The 11,277-nt window shown below is 39.4% G+C and overlaps 1 protein-coding gene across 1 annotated transcript in view; it reads left to right on the forward strand.

Moving 5' to 3' along the window:
- The first annotated feature begins 285 nt into the window (after nt 1–285).
- LOC109915924 (CD9 antigen) overlaps nt 286–11,277 on the forward strand; it is an 18,509-nt gene continuing 7,517 nt past the window's right edge. Inside the window, exons 1-3 of the mRNA XM_048610571.1 lie at nt 286–326; nt 3,138–3,141; nt 7,086–7,188. Of these exons, the coding sequence (XP_048466528.1) occupies nt 286–326; nt 3,138–3,141; nt 7,086–7,188 (148 nt within the window). The remainder of the gene's footprint in view (nt 327–3,137; nt 3,142–7,085; nt 7,189–11,277) is intronic.

Consider the following 11,277-nt stretch of genomic DNA (forward strand, 5'->3'; position numbering starts at 1 on the left):
CTACCCATTCTATCCAAGTGAAAATAAGCCAAGTTTGTCCAATCTCTCCTGGCCTGGTAAAACCAAGCCTGTACCCTTTCCAAAGCCTCTGCATCTCTCTAGGGTGGCAACCAGAATTGTACGCTGTATTCCAAATGTGGCCTAACTAAAGTTCTATACAGCTGCAACGTGACTTGCCCTGATTGAAGGGAAGCATGCTGTATGCCACTTTGACAACTTATCCATTTGTGTTGTTACTGTCAGGGAGATGCGGACCTGTATGCCTAGATCCCACTGTGTATGTTAATGCTTCTAAGGGTTCTGCACTTACTGTGTGCTTTCCTCTTGTATTAACCTTCCAAAGTGCATCACCTGGCATTTGTTCAGATTAAATTCCATCTGCCATTTCTCTGTCCAGATCTCGAGCCAATCTGTATCCTGTTCTACCTCCTGGCAATTCTCCTTGCTATCCACAGCTCCTCCAATCTTTCTGTCATCTGTCATCTGCCAACTTACCAGTCAGGCCACATACTTGCACTCTGCTCTAAATCATTTTTATATATTATAAACAACAGGGATCCCAGGACTCATCCCTGCAGAACACCGTTGGTCACAAATATCCAGTCAGTAAAACATGCTTCCACTGCTACAGTGTCTTCTATAACCAAGCCAGTTGTGTATCCATCTTGCCAGTTTGCTGCTGGTAAGTCACGTAGGGTTGTGACTTCGCTGGCTGTCTGTTCCAGCCTGCTGTGAGACCTTGTCAAATTCCTTGCTAAAGTCCATGTAAACAACATCCACAGCTCTACTGTCATCAACATCCTCTTCACTTCCTCAAAAAAAAACTCAATCAAATTTGAGACATGACCTCCCCTGCACAAAGCCATGCTGCCTGTTGCTAATAAGCCTATATTTTTCCAAATGTGAGTAAATTCCATTCCTAAAAATCATCTTCAATAATATCTCTTCCTCTGACATGAGGCATGTTGGCCTGAAATTTCCTGCATTATCCATGAGGTTCTGTTAAAGGAACAATGTTGGCTGTTCTCAGGTCCTCTGGGATATTTCTTGTGATGAAAGAGGATACAAAGATTCCATACAAAGGCTGCAGCAATTTCCTGCCATGCCTCCCTCAGCAGGTTCTGGGAACTTGTCTACCTTCTTTGATGCTTTTCAAAACAACCAACACCACTGCTTTTTTTAATGTCAACATAACCTTGATTATCAACATGCCCCTCTCTAGAATCCACATCTTCAATGTCCTTCTCCTTTGTGAATACCAATACAAAGCATTCATTAAGGACCTCGCCCACTTGCTTTAGCTCCCTGCATAAATTTCCTCCTTTGTCCTCAAGTGGACTTACTCTTTTTTTTCCCTCGCTATCTCTTGCTCCTTTTTAAAAAAGGTACTGTATGTCTAAAACACCTTTGGATTTTCCTTCTAATCCTGTTTGCCAAAGATATTTAATGGCACCTTTTTAGACCACCTAGCACCTTTAAGTTATTTCCTGCTTTCTTTATGCTCGTCAAGGGTTCAGTCTGTCTTCAGTTTCCTAAATGTTGCGTATGCCGGTTTTTCCTCCTTGACCTAAGGTTTTGACATACAAGGTTCCTGAATGTATGTTTGTTTTTTTTTCAGAATCCCTACAGTGTGGATGCAGGCCATTCAGCTCAACACCACACTGACTCTCCAAAGAGCATCCTACCCAGACTCTCATCCCTACCCTATCCTTTGTAACCCTGCATTTCCATGGCTAATCCACCAAATGTACACATCCCTGGGCATTATGGGCAATTTAACATGGCCAGTCCACTTAACCTGCATGTCTTTTGGACGGTGGTAGGGAAGCAGAGCATCCGGAGGAAACTCTGACGCAGGGAGAATGTGCAAACTCAATTGCCGGAGGGTGGAATTGAGCCCAGGTCCCTGGTGCTGAGAGGCAGCAGTGCTAACCACTGAGCCACTGTGCTTGCCATCCTTGTTCTGCGTTTTCGCAGGAGCGTGCTGGTCTTGAAATCTAATCAAAATCAGTTCTGAGGAAGGGTCACCGGACCCGAAACATTAACTGTTTTCTCCTCCACAGATGTTGCCAGACCTGCTGAGCTTTTCCAGCAACTGTTTTTGTTCTTGAAATCTAATCAACTGGCTTTTAAAGGATACACATGTCACAGGTGTGGATTTATCCTGACTGCTGCCCCCAATCTACATAAGTTCCTGCTTAATATTGTCATAGTTAGCCTTTCCCCAGTTTAGAGGACTAGTCTTATCCTTATCCATACTAAATTTAAAAGTTAGGGAACTATGGTCACTGTTTCTGCAGTGCTTTTGATGTTGTTTTTGTCTCTTCGCTCTTCTCTTTCTCTACCCCTGCCCCCCCCCCCCTAAAATCTGGTGCCAAAGAAGTCTTGCAAGTAATGACCCAAGTTGGGTAATGTGGACCATGACCCCTGTTGTGAAAGAGTGTGAACGCTGTCAGCTACTCCATGACACCCTTGACCCTGGCACCAGAGAGGCAACGCAGCATCTTGAATCATGTCTATGGCCATAAAGGAGCCTGTCTGTCTCGGTCTAATTTGGGAATGCTTCGTATTAATTCCAGTTTTTTAACTTAAAAGGAGAATGTAAAGTTAGTTTTAGTTTTGTTTTAGTAAAATTTAAAAGCACTAAAAAGCCATGTCTGATTCCTAAATTTTTCTGTACTGTCACTTGGCTTAACTGTTTTAATTGAACCTCTTGAGTTTGAGGTACAAATGATGCTTTTCAATTCTTAACAACAGGGTTGAAAACAACTGTTATCCAGTTTTACCTAACCTTTCTCCTGTTCTTTGAAATCTCAGGTTTTAATAAATCAATTAGCAAATTCAAAGACAAATTAATCGTCCTGCAAACAAAGACAAGGTTCTCTCTTGAATTTTCTGGACCCAAGCAATGTGACAAAGCAGGCAATTCAACGAGATATCAAGGATGACTGGAGGCTCCAGATGATCCTCTGTAATAAAAATGCTAATTTACATCCTTTCTCTCAAATCATTTCACTGCATCCAAACCATTTCAGAAAAAAAGTTAGAAATCTGAAAAAGTACAGAAATAGCTGGAGAAACTCAGCAGGTCTGGCAATGTCTGCCTTTGTACTAACATAAATATTGTTTCTGTGTAGCTGGGCAGCTAATCACAGCCTCATTCACCCAAAACAAATTTTACTAGAGTTTCTCTATGGAGAGTGCTGCTGCCATATTAGAGTGACTTCAGAAATTGGCTTCAATTTGCAAGGTTGGGGCACAGCTCATTTTGATGTAGTTTAGTAACAGAATTGACAAAGCTTGAGTCACCTTTAAATTGTGGAAATTATTATTCTGCCTACAGAAGTACGGAAGCTATGACTGCAAGAGGTCACCATACCAGCAATTTATTTTTAAGGCAGCCTTTTTCCTGATTCTTGAAAGATATTTGTTAGAATTTTGTGCAGAGAAAAAAAGATTCAGGGAGTGGTGGAGGTTAGAACCTTGGAAGAAATATCTGGCACTGATTGCAGGATTCAAATGGCAAGCTTCAACCCCACTTACTCTTTTTCTCATTTTTGCACAACTTTTTGCATTATGCAGTTGGGTACAAATAGACGCATGTTTTCAGTGCTATATTTCTGGAGTTATGGGTTAATGCTACAGTAGTTTTTTTCTAGCCTTGTGTGATATGACAAGAATACGCTGTTTTGCAGCTAGACTCGTCTTATTGACCAAGTAAGAATACAGATTTGTTTTTGTACTTGCAATTTGTGATAACTTTTTCGGTTGCTATAATGTTAAGAGTCAATCAATGTCAACATTATGCTAGTTGGGTCCCTAACACACACCTATAATTTATAGAACTCTAATTATCTATATTTTAAGTAATTTAAATGTGTCTTGTGTTGAATCAATCACTGTTAATTGGCTTTCAATGAATGCTAGCCCCTGCAAGTCCATTGGAACAATTAAGCTAATTTTAGAAATGATCCAAAATCTCTAAATGGAAACTATAAACAAAACCATTAACTAACTTGCGGTTTTTTAAGCTATATGCACTGCCAATTAGGCAGCTAATGTGTCTTTGACTTTTAATTCACTGTTCTTGCCAGCCTCAACTTGGAGTTTGCTGGGAGAAATTGTAAACACTTATTACAGGCAGATGAGAGAAGTAAACTGAGCAATTTTAGTTTTCTTGCCATCTATGATTACAGACAGACTTTTTTCCCCCCACTTTGGATATTGCTTATTCCCCAAAACTTGTTTGTGAAATCGCATTGTTTAAGTGACCTGGCACACACACTCTGGTTAAATTGGAAGGAGGATTTACCTGTGCATTCAAAACTGGCGGATGATTAAAGCAGGGCATACATGTAAACTATTCCATTTCCTTCTTACAATTACATTTACATTTGCCTTGAAACAAAGGTATGGACGTGTGAATTCAGGAGTTCAGTGTAGTAAAGTATAATTCAACAAAGGTTCTTTTCTTGGAGCTTAGCTTAAACTTAGTTCAATTGGCTGTAAGCACATTGCAGTTTTTTTCAAGCTGACAAAACTGCAGTTTTCAAGTGATAACAGGAATTTTCTAGAGAATCTTAACTGCAGTACTGTTTTAATACCACTTTGGAAGTCAGTATATAACTGTATTTTCTGTCATCATTCTACACAATGTTGTGCAGTATAACAGCAACACTTCTATATTTGTTACAGTAGTGTGTGTTCTTATTGACACTAGGGGAAGGAAAGAGGTTTGTTAGACTGAGATCTGAACAAAACTTGCTTCAACAAATCCAGCTTTGTACATGCCACCTCACTTATGTTGTATCTCATTAGAATCTACATGGAGTATAATCTGTGCAGTGATTTTTCTTCTATGATGTATTACAATATGACTGATTAAAATTGGTCAGCTTTCACATTTAAGGCCACTAATTTGTCTCCTATTTTGGAAGGATTTTTCAATTTTGGCGACTTTGCAATAGAAACTCTATTTGTAAAGATACACTAGATTATTAAATGCACTTTTTTAAAGCGATTTGTTTGCTTACTGTTTAAAAATGAGTACATTTTAACTTGTTTACGTAACATCTATCTCAACCTCACTATCCCAAAATACTTGACAGCAAAACAACTTGGATTGCTAAGTACATTCACTACACTTCTTTCCAATTCCAAAAATCATTCTTTTGCATCTACTCGGTTTATAAATCTTTTCCCCTTTTTCAACCATGATCTGTGTAACTCATTAGTAATTGGCCTAATTTTTCACCCCTCACTTGTTTCAATTGTCTAGTAACTAACTGGGTGTAATACAAGGGATGCACAGGTGACACAGGCTATATTGTGGAGACGCATGGGTGTTTGAAACATGGCATGGCATGTCATGTGGTGAACGATAAGACCACTCGTCACCTCGCTAGTGGTTCACTTTTATACTCTGTATAAGTTGAGCACTTAAGTTTGGAGGGATTTTTCTTTTGAGCCTTCAAAGGATTACATATCAGCATCAACACTACTTTTTTTAAAACAAAAAGTTACAGACACTCCTGTATTGTAGGAATTGGAGCAGTCAACTTGGACTCACTGTCATCTTCCCACAATTAATAATGCGATGACAACCAGGTAATTTAGGTATATATTGACTAGGACAGCAGAGATAAGAGCTAGGGAATTCTAATTATGACTTCAGGATCTTGTGCTGCCACCTGAGTAGAATCAAACTGCTCAAAAAGATCCAGTAGGTGAGTGTGTTGTGAAAGTGACTTGCTGCATTGAATGTAGGAAGGTGGTGAAACTGATGTAGTTTACCATCTGCTCGATTGTGTTCCCATTTATATACTCATCAACTCTTGTGTGTGTTTTGAAAAACATGGTGTGGATCTTGGCAATACTTGGGAACAAAGCACAAGTACATGTTCACTCATTTCTTAGCTGAGGAGATCCATCAGGGCTGCACTGCTGTGATACTGTCTGTACGAGATATAGCATTCTGGTGGATGACAGCATGGTCACAAATATTTGGGTGGAAGAATTGTTCTAGGTATGTTACCTAGGTGATGGTATCCCGGATATGAAATTCTCTGAAATCCATGAGTTTGTGCAAAGGAAGGTGGGATTCGGGAGTGTCCAACTCGGTGCTGATTGAGCAGAGAAAGGAAGTCCCATCTGCACTAGTTCATCAACACCATTGATATAGATTTCATCTTGCCAATCAATAAGTATTTACTACTTTTGGTTATAGTGGAAGCTTTCATTGCAATCAAAACTACAGTTCTCGACAGTGTTATTGCTTTGAGCCACTTTTCACAAGCCACATGTTGGCAAATAAAGGTATCACTTTGCAAATTAAGTTTTTTAATTTAGCATTGACACACGGCCAGTGCATTATTCTGATCAGACTAATCTGTGTCTTGGGATTGGATGAGCTGCTGTATATCATTCTATCAATTTTTTTAATGCTAGCTTGCCTATCTAAAGAAGAAACGCCTAAATAGTTTGACACAAATACTGAGAGCAATACTACTGAATTTCCTGAGTTTTTGAGCATGTAAAAGAAGCCCTGAACACTAAGGCAAACAGCTGTTGAATCCAATTACTAGCCTTTTAAAAAGGCTGCTAGCCATTCAACCCTGGGTTAGTTCATACTTCAACATTGTGCTGCGCAGTTACTTGACAGTAGCTGATCATATGATACAATGTGAAGGATTGATTGTTCCTCCTATGCAGATGTATTTAAAATTTGCTTTGATCTCCATCAGTTTTGGCATTCACTAACTGGGAAATGGATGAGCTTGAGAAACAGGCAAAATAAGTCATAAATGGAATATTTTTGCGTATCATTGTACAGACATGCTATTGTACATGAGCATTTTTTTTAAAAGTTGCATAAGGGAGTTTGTCATCCTTGATTTTGTTATTCCATAACACCAGGGTTTCTGCTTCTATGGTCATCAACTTATTCCTCAACATTTAAGTGAATGAATGAAATATCAATAATTGACCAGTACAAATATGGAAAACATCGGATAATTGTGTGGAATTATTAAGATTGTGTCTTGGAGGTATAACTAATCCAATACTCCACTGTTCTTGTGTCTCAGCTTGCAGGAACTGCAGTCCTGGCAATTGGATTATGGCTACGTTTTGACCCACAAACAAAAGACATATTTGAAATTGAAGACAATCCTTCATCTTTCTATATAGGTAAGATTCTGAATCTTTGTTGGCACTATTAAATTTAACTGATAGAAGATGGGAATTGTACAACAAAGGAAATCAATTGCACTCAACTGAAATTCTCTCATTTGTACATCTAAGGGCGGCATGGTGGTTCAGTGGTTAGCACTGCTGCCTCAGCGCCAGGGGCTCAGGCGACTGTCTGTCTGTGTGGAGTTTGCCCGTTCTCCCCGTGTCTGTGTGGGTTTCCTCCCACAGTCCAAAGATGTGCACGCTAGCTGGATTGGCCATGCCAAATTGCCTGTAGTCTCTAGGGATGTTTAGGTTAGGTGGGTTATAGGGGGATGGGTCTGGGTGGGATGCTCTGAGGGACAAGGTGGATTTGTTGGGCCAAAGGGCCTGTTTGAAGGGATTCTATGATCTATAAAATACACTAGATGTACCTGTCATCCTCTTCTACAGTAAACATGAAAGCTTGGCTTTTGTGTATGGATTTGGGTAAGTGACGACTAACGTTAGTACACGGTGGCTTGAGTTAGCACCTGTGAAGTAACTATATATGAACTTGCACTGTGGGAGGCTATCCACTTTGGTAGGAAGAACAGAATTGAAAGTTTTTCTGAAATGATTCTAGATTGGGAAGTATTGACATCCAAAGTGATCTGGGAGTCCTTGTTCCTACAGTGATGTGCAGGTGAAGGAAAGAGTTAGGAAGCAAATGGCATGTTGGCCTTTAATCAAAGTGCATGAAAGTACAAATGTTTTCTATTATGCATAACCTTGATGAATCACCAGTTGAAGTATTGTACAGTTTTGATCACCCTACCTAAGGAAAGACACATTTTCCATAGAGGGAGTGTGGCAAATGTTCACAGGACTATTCCTGGGGAAGTGGAAGTGTACTTTGAGGAGTCTGGGCTGGCATTCTATAGTTTTAGAATAATTAGAAGTGATTTCATTGGAAGTTAGGCTTTTAAAGGACCAGACTAGGTAGGTGAAAAAAGAATATTTGCCCTGCCTGGGGTGTCCAGAACCAAGGGGGCACTGTCTTAAAATAAGGAGCAAGTTATTTGGGACTGAGATGAAAAGGACAATCTCTCCACTCAGAATGGGAGAAAGTTTGATAGAGGCCTTCAAAATTGAGAGATTCTTTATGGTGAATAAAGAGAAAACTTCTTCCAGTAACAGAAGGATCAATAAATAGAAGGTGAATATGTATTTAGAATCAGAGGTAGTGTGAGGGGTGGGTGGGGGGTGAGTTCTGATCTGGAATTCAATCTGGAAGTGGAGGATGCAAATTCTGAAATCTTAAACAAGAAGTGAATCAGTACTTGAATCAGGAACACTTACAGGACAATGAAGAATAAGCCGGGAAGTAGATCGTGGTATAGTTCTTTAAATAGTTGGCACAATGACGATGAATGGAATAGCTACTTACTGTGCTATCACTTCTAATTCTATCATAAATCTGTGTGCAGTTTTCACATACTTCATGATTAAAACTTAAACCTGAAATGTTTGGCATTTTTTAGTGAAGCTTTCCTGTATTGCTAGTTAAACTACACTGAACACAACGTTGAATTGGAGTTCAGGGTCCCCACCAGATTTTCATTTGTTAGCTCTGATATGTCTGGACTTGGTAAAAGGAAGTCAGCGAATGATGTTGCTTGTTGTGAGTTTGTGGTCATCTCAGTATTGCTGAGCCCTGGTTCTGTTTTTTGCAAAAGGTGAGAGGAATAATGATGCTTCACTGTCTGGTACTAAACGCTCGAGTGAATAGAGGTGAAAGAACAGATTTCTTGTACAACCTGAACTTCTAATTTCCTGCACTTTTATGTACTCCCTGCTTGGAATTTCCCAGGTTGGCTTTCCAAAGGAGGATATGGGCATAGAATGGATGTTTTTCTGTGGTATGCAATACAATCCTCTGCCTTAGTTAGCCTTCAGCAAACAAACTAAGAGTGGATGCATTCATATTGTCAGGAGGACACATAGTTGTGATGAAGTCCTGAAATGGTGTTACTCCATTTTTTTAAAAAAAAAATCACTTGCAGGAGATGCATTTTTTTTATTTAAAATCTTGCAGGCTGTCAACTCCTGCAACACATTTGATATGTTAATCACCACACAGCAAACATCTTATAACCAGTATTCTTGATATTGCTGACTCCCTTCAAGTGAGACTAATCCTAGAAGTTAAGGTGAGGACGGGATAGTTAGGGGATGTTGCATACAATATGCAACAATATTAGTGAAGACTTGACCATGTGCTGTGATGCCCATCCATTGCAGAGTAGTACTAAATTGGGCAAATGATTCTGAACCACATTAAATGGAGTGGGTTATCTGAAACAATGCTTCAAATTCAGCAAATATAGGGAGATGGATTATATATCGGCAAAAAACACTTTGCAGTAAAAATTGCCTTAGTTCTAGAGGACCATATGCTGCTCTTTCTAGAGAGATGACTGGTGATGGATGAATCTGAACATTAGCACACCTGGGGAGAGGTTGAGAAAACAAGTCCTTTATGGTAACTTCAAGCAGTGCTAGAATTGAGCCCATGCTGTTGGTATTACTCTGCATTGCAAATCAGCTGCCCTGCTAATCAAACCCAGGTCAACTGCTTGGACAATAGTTATGCTCACCTCTGTACCATGATTGGACTTGGGAGTAACGGCAAACATTTCGTATAAGGTGACTTAATGTTAGGAATAGGTTTCTGGGCAGGGCAGGACAGTAGAGGGAAAAGATTCCAAATGGATACTTTAATCAGAAGTAGTAGGTTTATGTGAATTAAAGTTGACGTGATGGGCCTCTCATTACAATTTTTGAGTGACATCTCAGGCTGTGCGTCTATTCAGTAATAAAGTTATTCCTGCACCAAACCCCATAGAAATTACTTTTCTTTTCTCTTTTTAGGCCAACCCTCATGACAAATGCACAATTTCCAACATTGTTTCCATTTAAATAGGTTTGCAAATGTATGTGGGAAGTGCAATCCTCCTTCAAAAGCATTGCTTTCAATTGTGTAGGGGTGAGGGAATAATTGGCATATACTTGTGCCCATCTTAACTCTTCGGTTTCTTAGTCACTTGACTGTTCCCAGCATTTTCTTTGAACTTCTGAATCAGATTAAAGTTTATTTTCAGTTCTGATGGCCTCAAATGTTTCAATTGTAGCAGTGTGGAGATTACTAACAACTCTTGCACTGAAAACTGCTTAAGAGTTTAAACCCTCTTTCCTTCAGAGACTTTTTACAAATGAAACTACTGGCCTCCTGGGATGACTTCTGTCCTTCTGAACTCGACCTATTGGTGGTCCCTGTTCATCTATTTTTTTTTATACCATAAAGCTCAACATTGTAAACATTCAGCAGTTAACTTCTCAGCTATCTAACCAAGCCATATGCTTTCTTGGTGAAGCTGTCTGAAGTTCACTGCTTAAAATGACTGATATTTGCTTTAAAAAGAAAGTTTTCAGTTTTATGACTAAGATGTACTTGTCAGCTCACAATCATGTTCAAGTTCCCAACTCATGCCAATACATTGCATTCTTGAACCACACACTCTAAAGAATCACTTCTCCCTGTTTACTTCTTTCCACTAGAACACTAATTTTGTGGGGTGGTGGATTGTTTTCTATAAACTGATAATTGAAGTGCATGTGGGTGTGACCTAACCTTGATCTAAATGACTTGCGGTTTGTTTTAAATGGTACAGGATCTGGAACGTTTGCAGCAGCTAAAGAGAACAACCTTGTACATTTAGTCTTTCCTGTTCCTTGTAAAGAATGACTTTGTGGAATGTTAATCATTTACAGCTTGCGTGCTAAATTGTACTGTATAGATCTATAGGTGTGGGAGAAGTACAGTTCTGCCTTTCTAGAACGTGTTAATTTGTTTAATTTTGGGAATCATTTAACATTCTAAGATTAGCTCAAGCTGTAAAAGAATTGATCAAACAATAAACACCTTTTTTGGTATATATATGGTATGGAGCTGGAGGAACACAGCAGGCCAGGCAGCATCAGGAGCAGGAAAGTTGATGTTTTGGGTCGGACTCGTCAGAAATTCTTCAGAAAACACTCGCAGGTCAGGCAGCATCAAATGAGTGA

This window comes from Rhincodon typus, chromosome 22 (genome assembly GCF_021869965.1).
Source record: "Rhincodon typus isolate 14 chromosome 22, sRhiTyp1.1, whole genome shotgun sequence".
NCBI classification, from domain to species: Eukaryota; Metazoa; Chordata; class Chondrichthyes; order Orectolobiformes; family Rhincodontidae; genus Rhincodon; species Rhincodon typus.